At 40.0% G+C, this 13348-nt stretch overlaps 1 protein-coding gene across 1 annotated transcript in view; it reads right to left on the bottom strand.

Moving 5' to 3' along the window:
• Nucleotides 1-10530: 10530 nt before the first annotated feature.
• Nucleotides 10531-13348, bottom strand: part of XRCC5 (X-ray repair cross complementing 5) — a 49612-nt gene continuing 46794 nt past the window's right edge. Inside the window, exons 20-21 of the mRNA XM_018911400.3 lie at nucleotides 12879-12950; nucleotides 10531-12087 (exon numbers count right to left, since the gene is read on the bottom strand). Of these exons, the coding sequence (XP_018766945.3) occupies nucleotides 12073-12087; nucleotides 12879-12950 (87 nt within the window). The 3' untranslated portion in view covers nucleotides 10531-12072. The remainder of the gene's footprint in view (nucleotides 12088-12878; nucleotides 12951-13348) is intronic.

Below are 13348 nucleotides of genomic sequence, written 5' to 3'. Positions count from 1 at the left end.
AGTATCACTGATTAGCCATCAGAACATATGTTTTCTAGCACATAAGATCTTTGAAATGCTTTTATGTGCTTTGTTTTGCCAAGCAGAGAGCAACACCAACTCCAATGACACGTTCCTGCTTTGTGTCCTCCATCAGCCACACTGCAGCAGGCAGCAAAGTGTGCATGAACAACCCCTTGCATTGAAGCAATTGTGTCTGGAGACCTCTTGTAAACTCATACAGATTTAAGCATGAACAGATTATTAGATTCCTTTGATAGTTTTGAAAATGGTTTTTTTAGACATTTTAAAAAGCAGTCAAGGGAGTGAAGGCCTAGTTGAAAGGGATTATGTTCCCTTTGGAGAGAGGATCTCAGGCAGCTGCATGAGACAGCAAACACCTACATACTGGGCTACAGCAGTGTCCTGCTATTGGCTGGGAGAGAGTTAACTTTCTTCTTAGCAGCTGGTACATGGCTGTGTTTTGGATTTACTGTAAGAATAATGTTTATAACTCACTGATGTCTTCGTTGTTGCTAAGTAGCACTTACCCTAAATCAAGGACATTTTTGTTTCTGATGCTCTGCCAGTGAGCAGGTGCACGAGAAGCCAGAAGAAAGCATGGCCAGAAGAGCTGACCCAATCATGGCCAGAAGAGCTGACACAAGGGATATTCCATACCACAGAACCTCATGCTCAGTATGTAAACTGGGGGAATTGGGCAGAAGGTGCTGATCAGTACTCAGGAACTACTGGGCACTTAGTAGTGCACAAGCCAACTTGGTGCCAAGAAAGAAGGAAAATCCTACAATGGGTTTTCTGAGGATACCAGAGCACCACCTTGCTCATTGCTAGATCAACCAAGCACAGCTGCTCTCTTAGTCACACTACACAAAACACAACTCCTCCCAGGCAACAGTGACACAAAATCTCCAGTGGCACAGACTCTCGTCCAGGCCATCTCTTTTGCAGAGTAGGTGGAACAGTATCATACAAGGAGGTTGGAACTTTTGTTTTAGGATCACAATTTTAAGTTGACATCTCTGCAGCCTGCACCAGCTTTTGGTCTTGAAAGCATATATGGGTGATGCTCTTTCCTTCCTCATGCCAATGGATAGATCAATATGAACCTCTTTATTCATCTAATTATAGCTGCAGGGAGGCTCTTCGCAGCTCAGGTTCATTTGTCTCCCTGTGATGTTAATACAATCAGGCACAAGGATCACTTCATTAAAAGATCATCTAAGCTTGATCTTATTTGAGCTACAAAAATCATTCCTTTTTCATACAAACTATATGGTTAAAATGCCATGCTAAATGACTCACTGTAACACAAGGAGCAGAGTTCAGCTCCAAAGTTCAGCTGGAAGAGGAGCTGTCACTAAGCAAACACAGCATTTCCACCATGACTCAGATGGAGGGTCTACCACTGCACAGATAAATGGCCACTCTACAGTCAGGTACAGGGAGGAAATGAGGAGTACAGTGGATGTAGGTGCAGAATATCTGTGACAGAACCCAGAGCAGAGCTACCTCTCCTTTACTGTAAAATTATGTCCTGTTTTATTTAGTCCACGTCCCTCCACCTTCCTCCTACATACTCCTCCAGAAGTGCAAAATACAGGGTTTGTTTGTTTAGAGTGTGGTCAAACAGACACTGTCCTCAGAGCAAAGGGCCTCTTTTCTAAGCAGCTGGTGGCCCAGAGGGGATGAGGCCTGCAAAGGTGGCTGAGAGTGTCCCAGAAAACGCACTCTGGGTTGGTACTTGACAGTCACCTCCTAGATGCAGCTTCCAGCTGGTCACCCTGTGAATATACCCTTATACAAGAGCACATCTTCAGTGATAAAGACAGACTAGAGATTAACACCCAAGAGGAATAAGGTAGAGGAAGGATTTAAATTTGAAATTCTGTTATTGCTAGAAGATGCTTTAGCCTTCTGAGTAGAACAGACAATAAGGGGGTAAGGGAACAGAACAACCAGCCTGCTTCCACTGGATTTTTTTCAGATCTAACCTATTTTTGCAGACATCATCTGAGGACACCTACCCTCGAAGCCTGTGGGTAAAGAGCAGTTTCTTTGTTAATTTTGCAAGGAAATCAATGCAGCCTTGGCACACTGTAACATGCACACAGAATATGCAGGCAGAGCACAGCCTTTGCCACTGACTGTGCCCCAGCCCAAAATGGGCATCTTCAAAATCCTCCACAGGAACAATCTTGTCCTGCCTACATCTGCATTTCTACCCATACTGACCTATCTGTGTGTATATTGCCTCTCTATATTATAAACCACTCAGATGGAAAATAGGAGCAATACTTTTTCTTTTGAAAACCTCAGGATGAAAGTAAGCTGTTACAGCACTCTCTGTGCCACTAAGTTATTAATAAACACACAAAGCCCTGAAATCTTTTTAGCAGATTCTCACTGAAAAAAAGCCCTTACCACCTTTACATGCTAGAAATTCAGCAGCAGGGAAACCTGAATCCTTGGATCATTACTCACAGAAGTTTCTGGACATGAATTAAATACATATGCTTGACACCATAACTGCTCATATAGCAGCACCATAACGTTAGTTTTTCTCACCTTATCATCCAAAATGATTTTCAGGAACTAGTGATCACAAAAAAACTCAGGGAGAGAGAATTATGGGTCAGCAGGTTGACACTGGCCTCAGAGAGCAGAGTTTAGTTTTACAGCGAGATGAAAAGCTATAATGGAGCAGCCTAGCACAACAAATTGGCAAAAGGTCTACCATGCAGCATCAGAGAAATAGTTATGTCCCCAAAGAATGGTACCTTGGAGCCTCATTGGTACCCTTCTGGAGAGGTAACTTTTGAAAAGCCATTATGACAGAAGGATTTGAGGGGTCTCATTCCAGTCCCCAAGAGTCAGAATCAGATGGCAATTTCCTGCAATTAATGGTTTTGATTCCTAAACATGGAAGTGCAGCATGCATTGCTGATTTTATCTGAAGGTAAGAGCTGGGAATGAAGCACAGCTGCAAAATAGGCTGGAGAGAGAATCATATGGCTTGGAGCTGCAATTTAGCAGAACTGTTTCTTCAGCTAATATCTGACTTCAAACTCTAAATGCTTTTTGAGTTGCCTTTTCCTTCTCCCTTTCTCAGTTGCCTTGATGCCTTTAATTCATGCAGGGAAAAAATTCGTGCTCCACAGACATGCCTGGCTTGTTGGGTACCAAACAAATCCCCAAAAGAGTCTAGAGGAAGAGCATTCACAGCAGTTGTGCAAGCTTCCCTGCACCCTGCCACCGGAGCATTTAGAACATGATCAACCAGGCTGCCAGTCCTAGGTGTACCTGGGGATTTTGCCTCAGTATCATCTGTGCAGTCAACATTACCCAGAGGAAAATTGTAGTGCAATGAAGACATCAGCTTCTGCCCCATTGGCTGGTTTTGTGCTGTCTCTGAGAGTACACAGAAAATCCTCAGAGACTTTAGGAAATCTTTGTACAACAAAGACTTTAGCCAAGGGTACATTACCTTCAGATGCATTTGCTTCTCTAGGAATTGGAAAGTGGGGTTGATTGTTTCTTTAAAGAAACATTGCAGAGGGGCTGGACAGATGACTTTTCAAAACCCCTTCCTGTCACAGCATAGGCCACAGCACATCTGCAGTTGAGAGGGCCACAATACACAGTGTCACCATACAATATCAGAAGGCTTCAACCCATACAGAATAACACCATACCTCATCAGAAGGATTCAAGCATCTACCCATACAGAATAAAATCCCCTCAGAAGGCTGCAAGCACCTGCCCTTCTTGTTCTTTAGCCCAACCTTTCACACCCCTCACATTCATGCATTGCACCAGTGTGCCCTCTGTTCCCTTTGGTGGATGGTCAGTGCCCCTGGGCACCCTATGGCTCATTGCTGTCAGTGCTGCTCACCTGCTTCTCAGAACTGTAGCTCATTAGGGATGAGGCTCAGCCACAGCCCCACTCCCACGTACCACAAACTGTGCCTACCACACCTTCCAACCCAAACTACTCTATGACTTAAAGCCTAACAAAATACAGAATTAGATCCCAACAATTCCTACCATTCTGCAGCTACTGTGTGAATGATAGAACTGTATTTTCTTCAGTTTCACTCATCCCATAGGATGAGTTTTTGTACCAGCCACGAATCATTTGCAGCCTGGCCTAGAGTAATTGACTTTAAGACCAGATACTGGCAACCTAAAGACCATATTCTATCACAAAGAAATTCCTGCACAAAAACCCCAGCAGTTAAACGTCAGAGAAGGATATTATTTTGTTTTGGACACCTACTGTACATTTTCTCTATGTAGTTGTGACTTGGCATTTCAATTCTCTCTACTCCACAATAAATCTCTGAAACTGCCCACAGCTCTTCTGTGAAGAACTAGATTCTGCAGAATAATCTTGCCTTGAGGAGTACACAACTGCGTAGAAGGTGAAGCTGGTCCTGCCTTCCAGCACACATTCAATCTGTAAAATGTATCCATAATGTGGTTCCCGTGATTTCCAGTGGTCCCTTTGGGTATATGCCATTCTTGTATTTTAAGTTACATGACCTGTGGGTAGCAAAAGGTCATTCTTGCATGTTTTTCTCTCATCATGTTTGTTCCTTTTCACATGTCCTCTGTCTCATCACAGTTCTTACTTCTGAATCATCAGCTTTAGGTTAACAGGGATTATACACAATCTTATGTGTAAACCTTGAGCTGTGAGTCATTCAATGCTGAAGCCTATATTGCTCCCATTTCCTGGGGACTGCAGAGAAATCTCTTGCAGACAAACTACAACCCAATTACATCTTGTCTTGCTGGGCTAACCCTATTCCTTCTACATTGATTTTGTCACTGTTGCCCGAAGGGAACTTCATGACCATTTGCATTTTTAAATAGGTCAGTGTGTGTGTGTCTGGGAGAACTGTAAGTAAATGCTCATTATGTAAAAGAGATCATTCTTTCTGGAATGTGAAAAGAGATATAGAAAGGCTGTTCTTTCCAATAATAACCTTTGAAACCTCATCTGTTTCCTCTCCTTGCCTTTCAAAGTCATTAAGTGGAATAACTGCTTCTCCATTTCGCCAGAATACCTCAGTCTTTGTCTGTTTAATGTCTGCCTCTCATATATTCCTGGTGCCTGTGGGACACTTAATGGAACTCCCACTGTTCCATTTCTCCTCAAGACTAATGATCATGTTCTCCTCATGCCCAGGGAACATCACAATAACTCACTTTTCTTCCTTCATTTATTCCCATTCCCCCAAATCTTCTGTCACCAAACTTTTGCACTGACACACCTTCTGAATATGAAGTCTCATCCAACCAAAGTCTATCAAAAGTCTTTCATCTGCCTTCCCTGGGAGATATCATAAGTAAACAACTTTCCCCAATTACAGAGGGAGAATAATCAACAGGCAAAGATATTTTTGGTCAGAGCATGGTGCTAACAACACCAAGGTTGTGAATTCACTGCCTGTATGGGCCACTCACTTAAAAGTTGGACTCGATCATCCTTTTGTGTCCCTTCTAACTCATGATATTCTGTGAAACTGGGAATAAATGGCCCCTAATGAGCCTTGAACAGAACTAGGAATATAACCCTACCATTGCTGTCCTCACTACTGAACCATATTAATTCTCTTATAGTCTTAGAAAATAAAACAATGAGAAAATTTTAATGCAGCTATGGAGGACACAGCCTGTTTCTCTTAGTGTTTAATTTACAAGTTGATTTAGATGGAACCATTGAGGATTCACCTGTTATAGAACTCACCTCTTCTGGAGTACCTCCTTTATCTTCCAAGAAGCCTGACCACCAGATCTCATGGAGTTTTGAGCCACCCTTGCGACAAAGCCACAGACCCCTTACAAACAACATGAAGCAAGCCCACCCAGCATAGCTATGCATATAGTCCCTGAAAGTGCAGGTGCTCCCAAATTTCTTTGTTAGCCAGCAAAAGTACTGAAGACAGAAACCTGCCCTACCTCTGCCTCTTCAAGGCATTTCTGCAGTAAGTGCATTATCCAAAGACAATGTTACTGTTTCTATTAATCAATGGCTTAATAGCTACAAAACACACTGATAGTCCTGGTACTTTAAGGGATGGCATTTAAAGCCAAAGCAAGTTCATTAAACACATGCAATTTCCCCATCACCAAACCAACTTTGTTTCCCAAAATCTTTATTCCTCTTACTCAGGGAGAAAAAGGATATACTTGCTGGCTGATGTTAGCTTTGATGAATTTCCCCCAGCCTGCCCAAGAAATTGAAGTGAATCAGCAAGTTGAGCTGCTAGAAGATCAGATGTTAGTTAAAGGTGGGATTCAGATGATATACAAATTTGTACAGTACCCAGTACAGTTCTGTGAAAGGTGGATTACTATCACTTGTGCTATGCTCTTCATGGAATGCACTTAGCCTTCTAAGTCTTGGTGTTAAACTTAAATGTAGAGATCCTACAGGGGCAACTACTGAAAGTTCCCAAGGAGTAATAGGGAGAAATCTACATCACAATCACTAGACAAAGATCATATGATTTCTTGACTCACCTTTGCTGAGCCATTTTTCATGCTTTGCAGGCAGAGAAGATACCTTCTCAACATGCAGGACAACTGTGGACTAGGAGATCAAATTCACACAGGACTCACACAGTATTAAGCCATCACAGGAAAATGAACATTTTTGGCAGGCTCTCACCCACTCAGATGAGGGCCTTTAATGCTGGCCTGCTTGGGACCAAAGGAAAAAAATTCTCTCCATCCCACTCCCTCCTTTTTCAGTAAGTAAAGGTGCATTCTGATACAGCTCCTGTAACTCTTGTGAAAAGCCAGCATAGGGGCCATTTGTTCACACTGCAGATGTACTCACTCCATGGGAGAGAACATTTGTCATTTGACTATTTGCATCAGCAGGCTGGAGAAGGCATTCTCATACATCCCAGTCATATAAAACTCCAGCAATCAGGTACTAACAGCTATTTTACCTTTCTTTTCCTAGCATGATGTCTGATCCACATGATTCAGGCAAAAATATCTGCACCACAGTTGGTCTCATCAGGGGCTTGTGCTTCCCTTATGCATTGTCTCAGACAGCAGACAAAACGTTTCTAGTTTTACCCTACATTGGAGGTATTTCTGTTTTCTGATAATATCTTGAAAGCTGTAAGATTCACTCCTTTCTGGAGGAAAAGAAAATGACAGTTATTACTGCCTATTATTGTACATTAAAATAGGAAGAAAGGATGAGACAGAGTTGGAACTCAGTGAGACCATGAAGAAAAACAATCCTTTGGTTTGATATATTTAAAGCAACAGTGAATATATTTCCATGGTCAACATACTAATTTCATTATAGAGTCCCCAGACTTTCACAGCAGTCCATATAGCTGACTTGGTGCATAGGAAGGGGTCCTAAGAATTAATACACTAGTAAATATATATGTGACCAAATCTGAGTGGCTTTTAGTGCTGCAGAATAATTCATTATTTGGTAACAGCAAAAAGTACTGTAAGTATTTCAGGTTCCTGCCAAAAGAGGTGCTTTTGATGGTCAGCTGTTGGGACTTGTACTGGGGAAGCATCAGAAAGAACAGAATTAATTTTACTATGTCTTAGTCATGCTGTCTTCACAAAGTTTATTGGGAAGAAGCAGATTAGCTTCTATCCAGCTTAAGTCACTAAAGTACAGTATGTGCAGAGTCAGATGAGCAAAGAGTCTATTTTAAGGCACTCATCTCACAGATGCACTAAAGTTATTCCTGGCTTGTAAAAACAAAATTGAGAGGTTTTCTAGTTCCTGTTTAGTTCTTTATTTTCATAAAAGCAAGCACTATTCCAGAACAGTAGAAGAGGGAAGGTAGAGTGGGACATAATCTTTCCACTTACCAAAACTTGCTGCATGGAAAAATACGATCAAACTTTAAGCTAAGCTTTGTTCAAATGTTTTCCAAGTAATTTTCTTGTAAAGAGTATCTCTATGCCAATTTTTTCTGCAGAGTTCAATGCAAGCTTTGATCCTTTGGGAAAGATAAGAGAGGCTAAAAATCACAGCCTTGCCTTTTTTAATATATCTATTTCAGACCTTCGTATCAGAATATGATAGTATTACAAAAGAAAACTTCACCTATTATGGTTTCCTTTAATTTCTTTAATATGTGGTAATCTATTCCTAAAATTTTCAGGTTCAGTAATCACAAGAAAAGAGCCCAAACTGATACAGAACTTCTAGAGCTGCCCTCAAAACAGTGCAGAGAAATGCTATACACAAACTCCACCCCCAGAAAGGCAAGTCACTTCTTGCAGAAGTCAATGCTGCCTTACTTTACCAGCACCTTTAAATGGTGAGGATTTGTTGAAAGAACTGTTTTTAATATGTGGTAGTTCTTCAAAGAATTAAGAAAAAAAAAAAGCCTGGGTGGGTCCCCAGTCCCCAGCTAGTACTGGGAACATTTTGAGTTTTTAAAAATTCTTTGTAACCCACATCTCAAAAGAGACTCAAGAAAACGTGGAGGTTTCCTACATCTGACATTTACAAGTGCTCCCAGCACTGACCTCCATTATTGTAATGGTACCAAGAGAAGAATGAAGATGGAAAGGGAAATGAAGCAAAGCTGAAAATTTAGTGGAAATGAATTTTCCACTGTCACAAACCAACAGCTAAATTTAAGTGCTTATTTCACACTGACAGTGGAGAGGCTGAACAAATCCAAACTCAACCTTACAAGCACAGCAGCAACATCCACCAGTGTATTTGCCAGCTTAGCAACATGCCAAGTCAAAACTCTTCTTTCCAGATTATCCCCAACCCTACTGGTATCACAAGGGAATTCCTCCCTTGCCTTTTATCATGGTCATGCAAATGCAGACCATAAAAATGGCCTGTGTCTTTAGAATTCACAACTGAGATAACTGATTTTCCTTCCTCATTTTTTAATTCCAAAGATCCTCCTGCAACATCAAACAGACAATTCTGTCAAAACCCAAATACCAGGAAAGTTAGCAAGATGTAAATTCACACTGGCAACTAAGAGACCACAGTGCAGCAGAAGAGGTCTCTTCACATTAAAAGTGTTTTGATGGCATGTGTAATACTTATGTGCCACATTCCAAGGACAGAGATGAAGCCCTGCTTTCAGAATTCTCCAAACATGTTGACATCATACTGTTGACCTGACATTCACTTCAACCTGATTAATATCACACAAATCACAAGTCTTCAATTATGTAACATTCTAGAAGTTATTTTTTATTACTGTGGCATATTGACAACTGTCCAAGAGGACAAATTTGGTTTCTGAGTAGAAAAGGAATGGAACAAACCTGAGAACTGCGTGACAGGTAGCAAACCCCTCTACCCAGTGACAGAGCTAAATGCTTTGTGCAGAATTGATATAGCCTAGACACTTCTAGATTCACAGTACATTGTAACCAGAAGAGTCTTAGTCTTCCTCTATGCCTCCCAAACCCAGTACTTTGTCCTTTTCTGTGGAGTACTCTCAGTTATGTGCTATGGTCCCAGCTCCCTCACATAATATTTACCCTTTCTGGTATAATACTTTTGGATATTCTCCACCTCCCAAAGTCCACACTGCAAAGTAATTTTTTTTAGTCCACATCTCTCTTCTAACAAAGGAAGAGAAGTCTTGAGAGTCTTCTTTTTTGTAGATGCTCTAATAATTTCTCTGCCTATGAAGTACATTACAAGGGATGTTCTGCTGCTGGCAGGAAAACAAATGCACTTTATGTCTCCTTTATAGCTGCTTTTGAAGTGGATAACTAACTGCTCTAGTGCTTCTGAGGACTGGTCAGTGTAGCAATTGAAAATGAGAATTCTCAGTGTAAGCAGTGAGTCAGCCTACTAAACAGTAAGTCAGACTTTGTAACTGAAAATGTGAGCTTAAACTAAATGCAAGATCTCTTCCAGTCATTGAATGATAACCTGAAAACTGGCCCTTTGCCAAAGAACAAATCAGGCTGCTGATGTGACAGATCCTCATTAAGATCAGAAGCTTCTGAAGACTGAACTCAGAAACCTGGACAGAATTAAAGATGCTTTTCTTGCCTTCCAAGAATTCATTTTATTTATTTTGAGTCATAAATTCTCATTCCTCTTCTCAGTACTAGCAACTCAATCACCACACTGACCTACCTGTACATACTGTACTGTACAGGTAGCAAGAAGATCTATGCAGCAATTCTCCATGAACTAAATGTATATTCCTTGACAGAAGCAATACACTCTTAAAATGTGCTCAACTAAATCAAAAGAAACTAAGTAACTCCATATTCTGGTCATCAGGTTCTATATTCTGTGTGGTCTTGACCCAACATTTTTTCATCATCTCTGCAATATAATAAAAACTACTTTACTGGGGTGTTGTAAAGTTTAGAGTTTGTAAAGAATAGGATAAGTATACTCTGCTTCTGTGGAAGGATTTTGATATTCAATGTTTGCATTGTAGGCTCAGAAAAGGGGCTTTTGATTGTTTCCTTTAGGCACTGCATAAGTAGTCACCTGATTTTAGCAAGCATGGCTCTGAAGACAAAACCTGACCTTTAAAATATTTTTATTAAACAAAAAAACTAAAGTGTAAAAGAAACCCCCAGCCAGCATACTCCATATATTGGCCTTTAAAACACTGATCAAATAATCCTTATTTACAGCTGAGAAAAATAATCTTCTGGTGATACAAAAGCTAGAAAAGTCTGCAAAAATCCCTTGCTCCCTGCCATCTGCATTTGAGAAATGCTTTCAACTCAGTCAGGATAGGATGAAAGACAGAAGAGAGCAGGCTGCTGTGTAAGGAAGTAGGGGCAAAAAACAATCACTATTTCCCACACAGGAGCTGTTGGCCACTATAAAGTGCAAATATTCCACAACATTTTGCAACTACAGATCATGATTTTTCCTTTTTTTGTGATCTTAATACCATTTTGCACAGTACATTTATAATAATGAAGCAACAGCTTTTAAAGGAATGAATCTGGTTCTAACAGACAAGCATGTGTGAAGGTGTCATTACTGTCTCTTCAGCTCTGTAATCAGACTTGAATGTGTCTTTCTAAGCAGTATTTGACTAGTTTGGATTGCTGTGTGTAGACATTACTCCATCCTGGTTACCAGTCTTAACCATTATCAGTTATCTATCCCAGCTGTCAGTGTACAGCTTTGAGGGATTCTTCTGCTCTGGGTTAGCAGTTCTCAGCAGTACATGGAATGGAGACAGAACTGATTCATTCTCCTTTCAGCACCAGGAGCATCTACAGTAACCGTACTAGTTAGAAGTCTAAAAAAAAATCAAAGCTCCCAGCACATGAAACAGGAAAATGTGTCACAGAAAGGGACAGAGACCTTAGGCTGCTGCTGAGCTGACAGGATAGAGAAACTGTAGTACAGGGAAGACCATAATTACTGATCTGGGGTCAGTGTGGCAAAATCAGCACACCTGGCTCTGCTGTGTGCTTTAGATTCTGTTGTGTATTTCAAACTAATAACTTGTGAGTTCCTGACCTAGAATTTTTTCCCACAAGCCTCTGTGGTGGTTTTCATGGTGCTTTGTTGTGTTTTTTTTCCTCTATCTTGTTTTTTGTTTATTTGAGTTGGTTGGTTGGTTTTTTTAAAGCATGAAAATAAGAGACTTTTTTTCCTTCTTAAACAATAAACCTATAGGGTTACCTCCACTAAATATTCAGTACTACCTGGTAACCTTGCTGTGACATTTCTGTTTTCCTTCCCAGGCAATGCAACAGGAATTTCAGGCACCAGAGCAGATTCTCATTAAATTTAGTAGTATTCAGCTAAAAGCAATACAAAGGACAAGCTAAATTCAGTTCTAAAGAAAAGAAAAGGAAAAAAAAAAGATGCCTTAAAGGTATCATTACTGCACAAATACTTCAGGCAACTTCAATCTTCTGTTCTAGTTTTGAAAGTCAGATGCCATTTATACCAGCTGGGAACGTTTCTGGGATTTCCGTTCTCATTTGAGAAAATAAAGATGGATGTACTGTCTTCTCATTAGCATTTTTTTTTGGCCCATCTCACAGAGCCATCTCTTCCAAAACTGTCCTTCTATAGTCACCATATATCAGTGGTCACATCATATCCAGCTGCAAACAGAAGAAACAGATTTGAAAGAAGCAGCACTGAAGTTATTTCTTACATGTGTTTAGTGCTGAGAAAACCAAGCAAATTTGGAAATCCTTCTCATGTAACATAAATAGATGGCACAGAATTCAGTACTAATCCGCTATAAAGTCCAAAAACAAACTGAAAAATCTTATCTTCACATAATCATCTGTGCAATTTATAGTTTTTTAAAAGTACAGTCCAAATGTAGAAATCTGTCTGTTATCGAAGCTTCTTTAAAACCATCTACACCATCAGCTTAAGCCTTGGAGACAGATTTGTAATGAGTCAGCCTGTAAAAGATGGCTAAAATATTTATTAAAAAACCTGGTATCCTTGAATTTCAGCAAGCCTATATAGAGAAGTTTAATTCAAAAGATCAAAACATCTTTTTAAAAATGTTTTTGAGTTTCAACCCACATAACTAGCAGTTCAAGATCTACAAACCTTTTAAAAAGCTATTATAGTAAATTACACCAATCCACTGTTAAATGAGTGGCTCACTGGCTCTTTTGAAGCATATAAGAGGACACATTTCACCCCTGTAAACACCTATGTTACTACATCACATTTGCCATCATGAAATTACACACCTGGCTAAGTCTCACAATAGCAAGTAAGTAATTTCATAAGGCTCTTTGATTCAATTCCTTAGGTGTTTTCTAAGGCATGCACTCTAATATCTACTGCTTTAAGAAGCATTTTGTTCTATCATTGCACCTTTCACTTGGAGCTTAATTCTAAAGCCACACCACAACTTTATGGTACTCACCAGATCATCAACATCACCACCTTCATCTGTAGGAGGCAGAGCTTCAATTTTCTGTTCTTTTGGAGCCAAGAACTAAAAAAAAAAAAAAAAAAAAGTATTTATGTGAATTTATGTGATACTGACAAAACTGAGAGACTTTAATGTTAACAGAATGTCTCCTCTCTATATCAAAACAAAGCCACCTGAAATTAAAGATCAGGAAGGAAGTGTTTTCTGGTTTCCACCTTCCAAAACCATATTAAAATACAAAAAACTTTGTAAGATTTGCTTTTAAAGGATTTTATGGTGAAGTATGTCAAAAACCAGACATGAGGATATGGTTCTTGAGACAACACATTGTTAGTCTGTAGAGAACCCTGAGATAAGGATGCTGCAAATATTATTCCTTGGATGCAGAGGGAGATAAGAAAGATGCATAGAAATCATTTGAAGTCTACTAACTCCACAGAAACAACCTCAGACACAAGAAG

The sequence above is a fragment of the Serinus canaria genome, chromosome 7 (genome assembly GCF_022539315.1).
Source record: "Serinus canaria isolate serCan28SL12 chromosome 7, serCan2020, whole genome shotgun sequence".
In the NCBI taxonomy this organism is placed as follows: domain Eukaryota; kingdom Metazoa; phylum Chordata; class Aves; order Passeriformes; family Fringillidae; genus Serinus; species Serinus canaria.
The sequence above is the reverse complement of the archived record's forward strand: the minus strand, read 5'-3'. Positions and strand labels throughout refer to the sequence as shown.